Source organism: Leptodactylus fuscus, chromosome 2, assembly GCF_031893055.1.
Source record: "Leptodactylus fuscus isolate aLepFus1 chromosome 2, aLepFus1.hap2, whole genome shotgun sequence".
In the NCBI taxonomy this organism is placed as follows: domain Eukaryota; kingdom Metazoa; phylum Chordata; class Amphibia; order Anura; family Leptodactylidae; genus Leptodactylus; species Leptodactylus fuscus.
In genome coordinates, this window is record NC_134266.1 from 229,365,499 (window position 1) to 229,380,970 (window position 15,472).

Sequence of the window (15,472 nt, forward strand, 5' to 3'; positions counted from 1 at the left end):
GGCCAGTAAAGGGAGTGATACATAGGGTGGGGGCTAGTACAGGGGGCATTATATTGCATGGCAACTTTTTCAACCTGCAAATGGGAGGTTCAGTTACAATACAGAGGAGGCAGAGCCCCTAAGACATCCTTGATCATTAAACCGTAGTATGTGAAATCCTAAAAATGCAACATGATACAAAATAAGTACAAACTAGAATTCATTTTAGATCCACATGCAGTTTTTTTATTGCAGTTATAAAGAAAAGACAAGACATGCGAGCCTGGAGCTGAAGGATCCAGTAATGCATTAAACAGTATTTATATACAACAAACCCAAATCCCTGACTCTCTAGAACAAAGAAAGCAAGAAAATACAGGTCAGCCATGACCTAGCTCAGAAGTCTCGAACAAACTCTCCTAGGTATGTTGCAGGGAGATATATATATATATATATATATATATATATATATATATATATTCATTCATACACTGGGTGTATAAGGGACACATCACCATGTAATTATATTGTGATCTTTTGTTATGGCCAATTCTGTGAAATTAGCTTCCCAAATGCCTGGTAATATAGTCAGCAATCCAACTGATGGATATAATTTATCTAAGATGTGAAAGGGCAATATGAAATGGAATATCTACATAACAGTCAATTAATATCCCTGAGAACAAGCAAGGTATGAGCCAGGATGATACAACTGAACATACTAGGGAGTATCTAGTATTTTCTTCCCTTAGAGGCACCAAACTGACCACTGCTGCCTCCTCCAGCACCAATTCCTCCTGCTCCTCCACCAGCGCCAAATCCTCCTGCTCCTCCACCAGCGCCAAATCCTCCTGCTCCTCCACCAGCGCCAAATCCTCCTGCTCCTCCACCAGCGCCAAATCCTCCTGCTCCTCCACCAGCGCCAAATCCTCCTGCTCCTCCACCAGCGCCAAATCCTCCTGCTCCTCCACTAACACCAAATCCTCCTGCTCCTCCAGCACCACCAGAGATGCTTGTACTTCCGCCGACAACAGCTAGATTTTAGAATAAGAGACATGGGTTACATTTAACTCATTATTTTAATATAATAATTACATTTCTTTCGCCACAATGGTGAGATGTACTTACAGATGCTGACTTGGTTGGAAATCTCTCCAGACATTCTGAAAGAACAAGAAAATGAGACGGTTCAGTTTTCAATGTCTTTTAAGCAAATTCATAATATGAAACAAGTTGAGATCTAATCCGGTTGGTAACACGGATTACATGTATTTTGAATATCTATGTATACGATAGCATTGACAAATATTACCCAAGAAGGTTAGCATGATGTTCTAGGTCCTTGATCAAACAATTAAAAACCAAGGCCCTTTCATTTGGTATCCAAAAGAGCTGTTCATTGTGGCATAGGTGAAGAGAAGTAATGAAGTCCAGCACCCACACAGTCGCTACTAGTCAGCCAGTCAGCGCATGCGCTTCACTAATACAGGGATTTACCAGTGACCATGATAATGTGTTGGAACCTCGAGCTAAGTATCATATGCTGTATCATGGGCTGGTTTCAAGTTGCAAAATTCCAGATAAGGTTATTGTAAGTAAAAAATATTGCAAAATGAGACCCTTGTAACCTGAAAGACTGCTGTATGAATATTTTACAGACTTCTTTTCTACCACATGAAACTGACCTGTCCTCCTCTCCTTCCAGAATTTTTCTGTAGGTGGCAATTTCAATATCAAGGGCAAGTTTCGCACTCATGAGCTCCTGGAGGTCACGCACTTGACGGGCCAGGTCTTCCTTAGCCTTTTGCAATGCAGCTTCAAGTCCAGCCAACTTCTGTTTGGCATCTTTGAGAGCAAGTTCACCACGTTGCTCAGCATCAGCAATGGAGGTCTGGAGAGCTGCAATCTATTAATATAAAGTTAATTATTTTATCAGTTTCCAATTAAGTCTCTTAGTTCAGATTCAGCCATCAATTCTAACCAGCTAGACCAACCTGCTTCTTGACAGCCTCAATATCAGCCTTTATCTTCTGGATCCTACGTTTCAGGTCTGAAATTTCGTTCTTTGAGTTCTTTAAGTGATCACCTTGCGCTCCAGCGGCAGCTTGCAACTGTTTATACTAATACACAAAAAGAAAAGTCATTACTCATTATTTAACGAAACAATGAACGAACAAAGTGCACAAACTTTGTTTTACGAAAATACCCCATAATACTATTAAACTGAGAAATATAAAGAGACATTTTGTATCTCGGGAGCTCAGCCATATCCCCCCTCCTCCCTACTGGTATGTGACAGGCTGCAAGACAACTGACTGGAGCAGCAGTCTCCCCCTGTCTGCAGAAGGACAAAAGATTAAGACCCAGCCCATTTTATAACTCCACCCCCTCTAGCCAGCCATCAGTCATTGACAGAAGTGATCAGCAGGAGATTATCCCCTGTGTACTTTGTAGGATTTCCATGTCATATACAGTGCAAAGTATCTCAGACTGATGGACAGTGAGGGCAACTATATTTTCCAGTTTACATTTATCATCCATTTCTAAGTGAATGTTCCTTTAATCTCATGATATGATATTTAATTTGAGCTTCTATAAAGAGTAACAATAATGATGTGAGAGAATATTATTATAATAAATTATATGTGCTCCATAGAATATTTCATAACACTTCGTTCTAGGTTTGGACTTGCATTGGCAATCTATCTATAAGGAGTATAGGGTGGAGTCTAATTATATATGTTAATTAGGATTGTGATTCATCTATATTAGCAGGTGGATGACACTAACCTTGTCGTCATATAATGCTTCTGCCTCAGCTTTGCTCCTCTGTGCAATCTGGTCATATTGAGCCTTAAGGCCTTGGAGGATGTCATTAAAATCCAATGAACGGTTATTATCCATTGACAGAATAACAGAGGTGTCACCACCGGCTCCTTGTGCTTGTTGAAGTTCCTGCAAAACACATTAAAAAAACATTGTTCACATAGTTATAAATGAAAGATCGCATCTAAATATATATATATATATATATATATATATATATATATATATATATATATAAATTTCATTGTATTTTGATTATTTAATACAATTATATTAAATTAACAATGAATTAAAATTACAAAACAATTAAAACATATTGTAGTGTTTTTATATTCAACAATTTGAGATGGAATTGAAAAAAGATACACTGCTCAGAAAAATAAAGGAAACACTACAATACTACATCTTAGCTATCAATGAATTAAATATTCCAGCTGCAAATCTTTATTCATTGCATAGTGTTATGTGTAGAGAACAATACAACATTAAAATTATCAATGGAAATAAAAATCCCATGGAGGACTGGGGGCTTGGAATGATACTCCAAATCAAAGTGGAAAATCAAATTACAGGCAGATTCAACTTTGATGGAAATGCCTCAAGAACAAGGAAATGAGGCTCAGTAGTGTGTGTGGCCTGCACATGCCTGTATAACCTCCCTACAATGCCTGGGCAAGCTCCTGATGAGGCGGCAGATGTTCTCCTGAGCGATGTCCTCCAAGACCTGGATTAAAGCATCAGTCAACTCCTGGACAGTCTGTGATGCAACATGTTGGTAGATAGTCAGTCCATAGCATCAATGCCTTCATCATGCAGGAAATGCTGATACTTCAGCCCCATGAGGTCTAGCATTATCATGCATCAGAAGGAACCCAGGGACCACTTCATCTGCATATGGTCTCACAATTGTTCTGAGGATCTCATCCCGGTACCTTATGGCAGTCAGGGTTCCTCTGGCTATACCATCGAAGGCTGTGTGGCACTCCAAAGAAATGCCTCCCCACTCCATTACTGACCCACTGCCAAACTAGTCATGCTGGTGAATGTTGTAGACAGTTAAACGTTCTCCAAGGCATCTTCAGACTCTTACGTCTGTCACATGCTCATTGTGCACCTGCTCTCATCCGTGAAGAGCACAGGGCGCCAATGCCGAATCTGTCAATCTTGGTGTTCTCTGGAAAATGCCAATCGCCCTGCACAGTGTTGGGCTGTAAGCTCAACACCCAATTGTGGACGTTGGGCCCTCATACCATCCTCATGGAGTCTGTTTATAACAGTTTGAGCAGACACATGGATGTTGATGGCCTGCTGGAGATCATTTTGCAGGGCTCTGGCCATGCTCATCATGTTCCTCCTTGGACAAAGAAGGAGGTAGCAGTCTTGATGCTGGGTTGCTGCCCTCCTACGGTCCCCTCCAGCTCTCCTAGTGTACTGGTCTGTTTCCTGGTATTTGCTCCATGCTCTGGACAGACACAGCTAGCTTTCTTGCCACAGCTTGCATTGGTGTGCCATCCTGAATGAGCTGCACTACCTGAGCAACTTCTGTGGGTTGTAGACACCACCTCATGCTATCTCGAGGGGTGGATCAATGACAAAATGCAAAAATTACCAAAACAAAAGCCAAAAAGGATGAGAACAGTGTAATGGTCATCAGAATCCTCATTTATAGAGATGATCTTGCTGATTGCCTATTATTTCTACCTGTTATCTGTTCCATTTGTAAATTTCATTTAGGTTATTTAAATACATTTATATTACATTAACAATTAATTAAAAAAATAGAAATAATTAAAGACATATTGTTTTGTTTTTATATTCACCAATTTATCATTAACATAATCATAAAACAAGGAGACTTACAGCATCATATAGAGTTCTCAGGAAGTTAATTTCATCTGTCAGGATATCCACTTTGCAATCCAAATCTGCCTTTCTCATAAATTCTGCATCAACGTCCTGTAATGGATAGTGAATACATTCATATAATGAATCTCAATAACTTTACTGAAACATGATACACAAAGTAAAATGTCATATCAGCTTTACTTCACTTGAATACAATTTACCTTCTTAAGTACAACAAATTCATTTTCTGCCTGAGTACGCTTATTAATCTCATCTTCATATCTGTAGAAAATACAAAGTATTATACAAAGTGTGCTAAAATTTCTTAAGCTAGTATATTAAACCAATACACTGTTTTAATAATTGATCTCTTGCATGGAAGTTGAAGGCAAGTTATTCATTCAATAATCACAGGGTTATCTTACTTTTTCTTGTAGTCTTCCATCGTTTCTTGCATGTTCTTCAGTTCATTCTCTAGACGGCTCCTCTGGCTTATTATACCGGCAAGATTTTTGTCCAGACTGCTAATAAAAGCTTGAAAAAGGGGTTCTAAGTTGTTTTTGTTACCGCCACTTTTTGACCCTTGTTCTTGCAAAAAGTGCCATTTTGTTTCTAAGACTTGGTTTTGTTGTTCCAAGAATCTAACCTATTAATGAAAAGCAAGGTATGTTTATACCATGAGACCAAAGATAAGAAACAGCTTAGTATCATTTCATTGTGTAGCAGTTTCTATCATGAATGTTTACATATACCTAATAAAGTTGCAACATTTACTAAAGTTAAGCTTTATCTTACCTTGTCAATGAAAGATGCAAATTTGTTGTTGAGGCTTTTAATCTGTTCCCTTTCTTCAGTTTTGACTTTTTGAATATTTGGATCTATATCCACATTTATTGGCTGCAGAAGGCTTTGGTTGATGGTAACGTTCTGAATTCCACCAGGTGGGCAAACAGGAAAACCTTTTTCACCTCCAGATCCACCAAATCCTCCTGCACCACCACCAAATCCTCCTCCTGCACCACCACCGAATCCTCCTGCTCCACCACCACCGAATCCTACTGCACCACCATGGCCTCCTCCAACTTGAACGCTGGTTGCACTTATTGCTGTTTTCTTTGTTCCACCAAGACTATATAGACTTCTAGATCCAAAACTAGAACGAGAACCGGATCTTCCTCCACCAACTGAGCAGCTACTAAATCCTCTGTTTCCACCACCACCACCACCACCACCACTAATACTACCACCACTTTGTCTTTGCATATAAGCCATAATGGAGTATGAAAAATAAAGGTGAAAGAGAACAGATAAGCTGAAGGAGAAGAGTGGGCTCCTTTGCACTGAACAACAGCTATCTCCCTTTTTATGTGTTTGGAAAATTGGGCTTGGTTGTTTGGGTGTCAAGATAGGAGTCTAACGCTGGCATGCACCCATCAATCTGATTGTCTGATAACACCTATGAGAAATATGATGCTGTATATGCTGCTCAATCTAAGCAATGTATTTTCCTACATCTACATATATGATGAAATTATTCATTATTTCAGTCATTGTGTGTAATTTAAATTGTAATTCTTCTAATATAATAAATTAAAGCAATAAGCCCAAAGGGCTTCATTGCATAATTCCCACGATCATTAGGCTATATTAACACTATATGTTGCATTTTAAGATAGATTAGCCTAATGATTAAATGGAGACACCTGTCTATGGAACTTGCACATGCTTATCAGATACTTGTTTATACAACAACTTTAATTAATGTAAGGCTTCTGTAGGTCAATCAAATATGTAAAGAGCACCAGACAATCCCCCGGCAAAAACTATGTGATATGTATAGAACTCCACATAACTAAACAATATATTAGGATTAGGATAGTTATACAGTTTTATCCTTCATAGCCAGAAATGAATTACAATGTCTTCATTCACATTAGCTATGCTACGTGTATATAAGCATTACTTGACTTTTCTAGCTGGATCAGAAAAGGAAATCAATCTGTATGTGTGTATGTATCTAGTATGTAATGGATGGTAGAATAGTACTGTATATGAGCCAAGATGCCCACTGTTTGATAGAACAGATAGTTCAGGTAACAAACCAAGTACAAAGTAACAAAGCAAAGACATTACAATGCTACTAATACCTATGAAAAATGGGACTTTGGGAGGGGGGACCAAGAACTCCTGGAGTAATCATTCTGTATATTTAATTTTATGGATTTAAGATAAGATGGATAGTTCCCTTTTAGCAATAGGAGACTGTCTGTGGGAATAGTGGTTAATGTAGGGAGGTTAGGCTTTTGAAGTGACAAGCTGCTGCTCGCAACTCTGTCTATGTGTTGTTGGCATCGATGATCTGCCTGCTGTGGCGGTTTGGCAGCTCTCAAGCTGTCCTGCTGCTGAACTAGTTCCTCGCACCGTGCCTGTGAGTATTCAGGCATCTTAGCAGCTGGCTGGGATGCCATATAATGAGCATGTTGTTGGCATCGATGAACCACCTGCTCCGGTGTTTCAGCAGCTGTCAAGCTTGCCTGCCACTGAACTCATTCCTCACACCGTGCCCGTGATTGTTCAGGCATCTCAGCAGCTCGCTGGGACACCATATGATGAGCGTGCTGTTGGCGTTGATGATCCATCTGCTCTGGCGTTTTGGCTACTCTAAGAGCCGCTTGATGCCTAGCTGCTTAATCATCCTCAGCTCTGCTTGAGGAGAACTCTGTTGAATTCTGACTACCTTCATAGCTCTGGTTGTTTTAGAATTTTTCAACAAATCAGATTTTCTTCTTCCCGGCATGTTTAAAATTGGCCAACTGCCAATTTGGATTAAAGGGGTTTCCCATGTCAGTGTCTCAGCACTGGAGCAGATCAGATAATATGCAAAAAGCCTCCCATTGAGTTCAATGGGTAGAGCGCGTAAGACCGAACCCATTGAAGTCAATGGGATTCTGTTTTACATCACGCACTCTGACAAGTGTTTACGTGTCAGCATGAGCATAGTGTTACTCCGTGTGAAAGCAGCCTGACTTGTTGCAGTATGTCAGGCAAATGTTAGGGTCTCTAGTCTAGCCTCTATTTTATAATGTATTGTGCACTGGCTGCTAAAGCCATGACTGTCCCCAATAAATTAAGGAGGCGCCGGTAGAGTCGGCCATGATACAGATATCAGGAGGAGCAGTTGCTATGTCTGCCTGTTGGAACACAGGTGATGCAGATGGTATAGCTTGCAATGCCTTCAAGCGAGCCATCATTTCCTGGAGTGATGGACAATGTGCGTCAGAAACAAAAGAAAATGTAGTCATTGGCTAGTAAAGTGAAGTTTAATGTTGCATATGCTTAGTGATCTCCATATACACTAAAGGGCCTCTCACTCAGCAACAATTTTCATCCCTGTGTTCATCCACTGATATATTGGCAAAGAAAACCACGGTACACCCTACTTTGGTTTAATTCTCACACTAGACTTACCGACTGACTAGACTGACTGCACACAATAGCTTTCCATTTTCAGTCTGTTTTTTACTGACCGTAAAAAAAAAATCTATTTTTGAGTAAAGTGAAAGACTGATGAAAATGGGCACCACTCAAAAACACATCTATGTAAATGGCAGGACAGAGCAGTGCCACTCTTGACTATAGTCCGCTAGTCCATAAAATCGTACCTCATACTGCAAAGACCATTAGGAGCACACGACTACAAAATACAAAACATACTGGGGCAGATGAATTAATAAAAATGCATCACCACTGCGACCACCCTCATCGTCTAATGTCACCTTGTCACCCTGACCCAGTTGCCTGGTCCTTTTTGCCTAAGAATCATAACACCACGCAACAATGATTTTGCTACTGAGAGCAAAAAATGTGATTTATTCTAAAATGAGCGTGCTAATTCCAAATATGAACTCAGAATTTGCCTCACACATCTAGATTTTAAGTTATACATGTAAAGCCTATTCAGTTATAATATTAATGCATTATATATTGGAAATATCCCAATGGACATACCCAGACCTGTCCAGCACCAAAACTTTACACTTTCGTCATGGACACACCAAGTTAGCTGCATACTATGCAGTGAAAAGCATGGTCTGTTTCTATACTGATTAGGGTTGAGCGATTGGGATCAGAAAAGATCGGATTTCAATCGGTGATCGAGAAAATTTCACGATCGGAATTCCGATCCCGATCTTTTCCGGCAGGATCAAGGTTGGAGGTTATCTCAAGAGCGGCTCAACCCCATTCCTGTATATATCGTGAATAGGGGGGTTGAGTGATCGGGATCGGGAAAGATCGGATCCTGATCGGCAATCGAGGAAATTTCACGATCGGGATCGGCTGGAAAATGATCGGAAATCGAATTTTAAAACCGATCCTGAAATCTCAAGATCGGCTCAAGCCTAACACTGATGTAAATGGTCTTATGATGGAGTAAGATGGTACACATGTTACTGATGAATGGAGGCTAATGGGAAATGATCAAATACTCAGAAAGTAAATGGAAAATCTGTGTTGACCTAAAAGGATAGCACTGCTTCTTGGCCTACAGTTAGGGTACACAAAGCATACAGTGGGGCAAAAAAGTATTTAGTCAGTCACCAATAGTGCAAGTTCCACCACTTAAAAAGATGAGAGGCGTCTGTAATTTACATCATAGGTAGACCTCAACTATGAGAGACAAAATGAGAAAACAAATCCAGAAAATCACATTGTCTGATTTTGTAAGAATTTATTTGCAAATTATGGTGGAAAATAAGTATTTGGTCAGTAACCAAATTTCATCTCAATACTTTGTTATATATCCTTTGTTGGCAATGACAGAGGTCAAACGTTTTCTGTAAGTCTTCACAAGGTTGGCACACACTGTTGTTGGTATGTTGGCCCATTCCTCCATGCAGATCTCCTCTAGAGCAGTGATGTTTTGGGTCTGTTGCTTGGCAACACGGACTTTCAACTCCCTCCAAAGGTTTTCTATAGGGTTGAGATCTGGAGACTGGCTAGGCCACACCAGGACCTTGAAATGCTTCTTACAAAGCCACTCCTTCGTTGCCCTGGCGGTGTGCTTTGGATCATTGTCATGTTGAAAGACCCAGCCACGTTTCATCTTCAATGCCCTTGCTGATGGAAGGAGGTTTGCACTCAAAATCTCACGATACATGGCCCCATTCATTCTTTCATGTACCCGGATCAGTCGTCCTGGCCCCTTTGCAGAGAAACAGCCCCAAAGCATGATGTTTCCACCCCCATGCTTTACAGTAGGTATGGTGTTTGATGGATGCAACTAAGTATTCTTTTTCCTCCAAACACGTAAAGTTGTGTTTCTACCAAACAGTTCCAGTATGGTTTCATCAGACCATAGAACATTCTCCCAATGCTCTTCTGGATCATCCAAATGCTCTCTAGCAAACTTCAGACGTCCCGGACATGTACTGGCTTAAGCAGTGGGACACGTCTGGCACTGCAGGATCTGAGTCCCTGGCGGCATAGTGTGTTACTGATGGTAGGCTTTGTTACATTGGTCCCAGCTCTCTGCAGTTCATTCACTAGGTCCCCCCGTGTGGTTCTGGGGTTTTTGCTCACCGTTCTTGTGATCATTTTGACCCCACGGGGTGAGATTTTGCGTGGAGCCCCAGATCGAGGGAGATTATCAGTGGTCTTGTATGTCTTCCATTTTCTAATTATTGCTCCCACAGTTGATTTCTTCAATCCAAGCTGGTTGCCTATTGCAGATTCAGTCTTGCCAGCCTGGTGCAGGGCTACAATTTTGTTTCTGGTGTCCTTTGACAGCTCTTTGGTCTTCACCATAGTGGAGTTTGGAGTCTGACTGTTTGAGGGTGTGCACAGGTGTCTTTTTATACTGATAACAAGTTTAAACAGGTGCCATTACTACAGGTAATGAGTGGAGGAAAGAGGAGACTCTTAAAGAAGAAGTCACAGGTCTGTGAGAGCCAGAAATCTTGATTGTTTGTAGGTGACCAAATACTTATTTTCCACCATAATTTGCAAATAAATTCTTACAAAATCAGACAAAGTGATTTTCTGGATTTGTTTTCTCATTTTGTCTCTCATAGTTGAGGTCTACCTATGATGTAAATTACAGACGCCTCTCATCTTTTTAAGTGGTGGAACTTGCACTATTGGTGACTGACTAAATACTTTTTTGCCCCACTGTATGTGTTTCTTGTGCCTATAGAACAGTCGTGATGACAACACATCTGTTATCCCAGAGTTTAGAGAACAGACTTCTCAGAGTCAAGCACACAGTTGGCCAGTACAACGTATAACACAAATCACTGGTCGATCCACTTCAAGTTTATCTTCCGCCACTTCACTGAAAAATGTTGTAATTGCACTTGATTATGATGGAAATGGTTTCCAGTATTTGAAGGAGAAGTTTAGCACACTGAAAAGTAAGGGGCAGAAATTTTATTGGCTCCAAGATCAACAAACTAATACATGATGGCACATTCAGAACAAAACTCAACCCTTTGGAACTTGCAGCTTGGGATGTATTTGTGCAGAACTTCCTTGGGAACAGACGAGCAGAAAACTCTGCTGAATTAGTAGACACCAGGCTTACAGCATATGAGCAACTTGGCTGCCCAATGTCACTGGAAATGCATTTCTTACATTCCCATCTTGACTTTTAACCACCCAATTTGGGACACGTAAGTGACGGACATGGAGAGCGGTTCCATAAAGATATTTCTACAATAGAGAACAGATATCAAGGCTGCTGGAATCCCAATATGATGGGGGGTTAGAGTAGTATCACACCCCTGCCACCACTACCAGTCATGTTTTCCACCTCTGGTATTTGGTGAGCAGAAGCAAAAATCATTATATAACAAGAGTTTTTTTTCCTGATTGGCGAATGACAAATTTTTTAACAAGATTCAGGGGCATAACTACTGGGGTAGCAGCAGTAGTGGCTGCTAAAGGGCCCAGGACATTAGGGGGCCCGATGGGTCCCTGATGCGTTTTTTTTTTTTTTTTAAACAGGGTTCGTTACCTGCTGGAGTAACCCCAGCAGGTAACGGGCCCTATTTACTTACCAATCCTCGCTTCTGCTCACGACCGCCGATGCTTCCCTTCTGCGGATGAGGCTGTGAGCAGGATCGTGGATCGGTAATTGAGGCCATGGCCCGCGAACCACACAACCACTGCTATCATTATACTCAGGGTTCTTTACAGACTCCAGAGTATAATGATCGTTGGGCCAGGAGAGGTGAGGGAAGATAAAAATCAGAGTTACTTATCTCTCTTGCAGTCTGGAAGGCTTTGGGCCTGGTAGTGACGTCACAGATGTCATGTAGCCGGTGCCATTATGCGTCGTGATGCCGGCCAGAGGTCAGATGACATCTGGTCCAACACTGAAGAGATCTGCAGGGAGTGCGCCAGAGCCAGAGAGAGGTAAATAACATTGTTTTCTATGTTTGTATCCTCCACTTGGTCTCTTATTATTATACTGCAGGGTCTGAAAAGACACTGGAGTATAATAATTGTTTATAGGTGGTCCACAGTGGCGCATAATGCTGTGTGCAAGGGGTCACTATGGGGCATAATACTGTGTGCAGGAATGTGTGGGGATGAAGGGGGCATGTCAAATGTTCGCCTTGGAGCCCCCGCCATTCCTAGTTATGACACTGACAGGATTGTTTTGTCACTAAAAATTATGTTTAAAGACTGTGCATACAGGTGAAAATACTCTATTTCCATAACAGACACAATTAGAATTTTCAGATCAATTTTCAGTTCAGGTATTTGATAATGTAGCTTTAGGTGAATACTTTCTTCTCACACTTCAGTGTTATGTGCATCAATAAATGCAATCCAATAAAATGTAACGTTTTAAGGCCGCACAGCATCATCAGACCAGATTGTCAATGAATTTAGAAAAAGCTGGAACAAGATGAGGAAAATATGCGAGTATACTGTAGATTATCTCTCATTCACTTGATTAGGAGTTGATCTGCAGTAACCTAATATAGTCAGTGTCTTGTATCTCCCTTTACCCTCCTATCAGCCCTATTATACATACACATCAGATGGCAGAACGTAACGGACCTGAAGGGGTAGTGGAGTGTAGCACATGACTAGAAATGGTATGAGAGCAGTTAGGGCAAGTTAAGGTGAAGGGGTGAAACTAGGGACAAGGGGGTGGATCAAGGTTAGATATTTTGTAAATATGGTAGCTTAGTGAAGGGCTCATTATCTCTAGGAGAATCATGGGGTGAAGTTGTCTCCTACCATGGCTGATATAGACGCGCTGCTCCGGGAGATCCGTCAGGCTGCTCAACTTCAGGGCCCTGGCTGGCTTCGGGAGCGTTTCTTGGGGGCCTCTCCGGTGGTTGCTTCTCCTGCCTCTGGAGGGGATCTGCGGCCATTTTTTGCTAACATGCAGGGTTTTTTCCAAGGTTTTCAACAGTTTTCAACAGTTTTTGTGTGCTGGGGGGGGGTTTGGTAGGGGGTCCCCTGTTAGTGTTTGGGAGGCGGCGCGTCCGGGGGCCTTCGGTGCTTCTGAGGTGGCGTGTGGTTGCGGGGCCCCGGCTAGCGGTGCTGTTGGGTCATCTGCGGCGCAATCAGCGGCTGTCAGTGATGGTGGGGGGTCTGCGGCTGCGGATCCGGTGGTAGCTGGGGGTGCGGCGGAGGTTTTAGGGTCTGGTGGGGAAGTTGCTGCTGCTGGGGCGGAGGCGGCGAAGTCTAAGGATGATGTTCGCCTGGCGGATTCCGCCAAGGCGGAGGTTTATGTGTGTTTTGAGGGGCCGTTAGGGGACCACTTGAAACAGGAGGTGAGGGAAAGGATCTGGAAGGGGGAGTATGTGGAGATTTTCTCCCTACTCCCCCTTGAAAAATTTAATTTAGATCGGGTTAAGCCAGATGAGTGCAAAAAGGAGGAGGAGGAACGGCGTCGTTATAGGCTCATTCCTCGTACCTTCTCGAACTGGCTTCAAGCCTTCTGCATCCTAGCCAGTGTGGTGGGGGAAAAAGCGCCGGACAGTTGTTCGGCCTTATTTTGCTACCTTGATTCTATTGGTGAGGCGTATCGGGTCTATGGGGGTAACGCGTGGCTGAGGTACGACGAACACTTCCGTCAGCGTAAGGCAGTGCGTCCCTCCTTGCGTTGGGACCACAAGGATATTAGCTCATGGATGAAATTGATGGCGGCTTCCCGGGTTGGTGGGGGTCAGTCCTTTCGAGAAGGGGCCGGCGGCTCTGGGTCCACGGCGGGGCGGTCGGCGGGAGCACGTAGAGGATGCTGTTGGCAGTATAATGAGGGGCAGTGCAAGTTCGGGGGAGACTGTCGCTTTAAGCACAAGTGCTCCGGTTGTGGGGGGGCTCACCCCCTCACGCACTGTTTTAAGAAGGGAAAGGGTAAAGGGGGGGATGCTGACAACAAGAGGGGCGACTCCGGTGAAGGTGGAAAGGATGGTGGAGTTTCTAGGGCAATGTCCAAATAGGGCGGCGGCCGCGCGTTTGTTTCGGGGGTTTTCTGTAGGTTTTAGTATTCCGTGTTCTAATTTGGGGGGTGGGGGGAGCCTAAAAATCTGGCGTCGGCATTGGCGCACCCTGAGGTGGTGTCGGCTAAGTTGGCGAAGGAGGTGGAATTGGGCCGTATGGCGGGCCCGTTTTCGGTGCCGCCTTTGTTTGGTCTTCGGGTCTCACCTTTGGGGGTGGTGCCCAAAAAGGAGCCTAACAAATTCCGCCTCATTCACCACTTGTCTCATCCTGAAGGGAGTTCTGTCAATGACGGGATTGATCCTGAGTTGTGTGCAGTGTCTTATGCGTCTTTTGATGCGGCTTTGGCTTGGGTGCGTCGATATGGCAGGGGGGCGTTGCTTGCTAAAACTGATATTGAGGCGGCCTTCCGTCTTTTACCGGTGCATCCTGACAGCTTCCACCTTCTGGGGTGTAAGTGGCAGGGGGGGTATTTTGTTGATAAGTGTTTGCCAATGGGGTGCTCGATCTCCTGTGCTTACTTTGAGGAGTTCAGCACCTTTTTGGAATGGGTAGTGCGGCACCGGGTGCAGGTTGACTCGGTGTTGCACTACCTTGACGACTTTTTGTTTATCGGTCCCCCTGGCAGGTGGGTATGCCCCTTGCTGTTACAGGCCATGGAGGATACCTGCCGCGATTTTGGAGTCCCGTTGGCACCGGACAAGACGGAGGGTCCGGCTACGGTGGTTAAGTTTTTAGGCATTGTCATTGATACCGAACGGTTGGAGTGCAGATTGCCAGATGACAAGTTGGTTGCTTTGCGGGAGTTGGTAGGGCGGGCGGTGCGGCAGAGGAAACTTCGGTTGCGTGAGTTGCAATCCTTGTTGGGACACCTGAACTTTGCTTGTCGCATTATGCCCATGGGGAGGGTGTTTTGCCGTCACCTGGCTGCTGCTACGGTGGGTGTGCGGCGCCCATTTCATTTTGTGCGTTGGGGGCGGATTTGCGGGAGGATTTGTTGGTTTGGGAGGGATTTTTGGCTAGGTATAACGGTCGGTCGCTGTTGCAAGGTGCGCTGGTTTCCAATCAAGATTTGGATCTGTTCACGGACACGTCTGGGGCTCATGGGTTCGGGGCTTATTTCCAGGGGCAGTGGTGCGCGGGGGAGTGGCCTCTGACTTGGCGGTCTAATGGGTGGGTGCGGAATATGGCCTTGCTCGAACTGTTTCCGATAGTGGTGGCTGCGTTTGTTTGGGGTGACCGGTTGTGTGATCGCCGGGTCCGTTTTCTCTCTGATAATTTGGGGGTAGTACAGGCCATTAATTCACAGTCTGCTCATTCCCCTCCTGTGGTGAGGTTGTTGCGTGCATTGGTGCTGCGGGGA

At 43.5% G+C, this 15,472-nt stretch overlaps 1 protein-coding gene across 1 annotated transcript in view; it reads right to left on the reverse strand.

Annotated features, from left to right (window-relative positions):
* Positions 1-15,472, reverse strand: part of LOC142195748 (uncharacterized) — an 88,915-nt gene that overhangs the window by 31,355 nt on the left and 42,088 nt on the right. Inside the window, exon 10 of the mRNA XM_075265763.1 lies at positions 738-944. Within this exon, the coding sequence (XP_075121864.1) occupies positions 738-944 (207 nt within the window). The remainder of the gene's footprint in view (positions 1-737; positions 945-15,472) is intronic.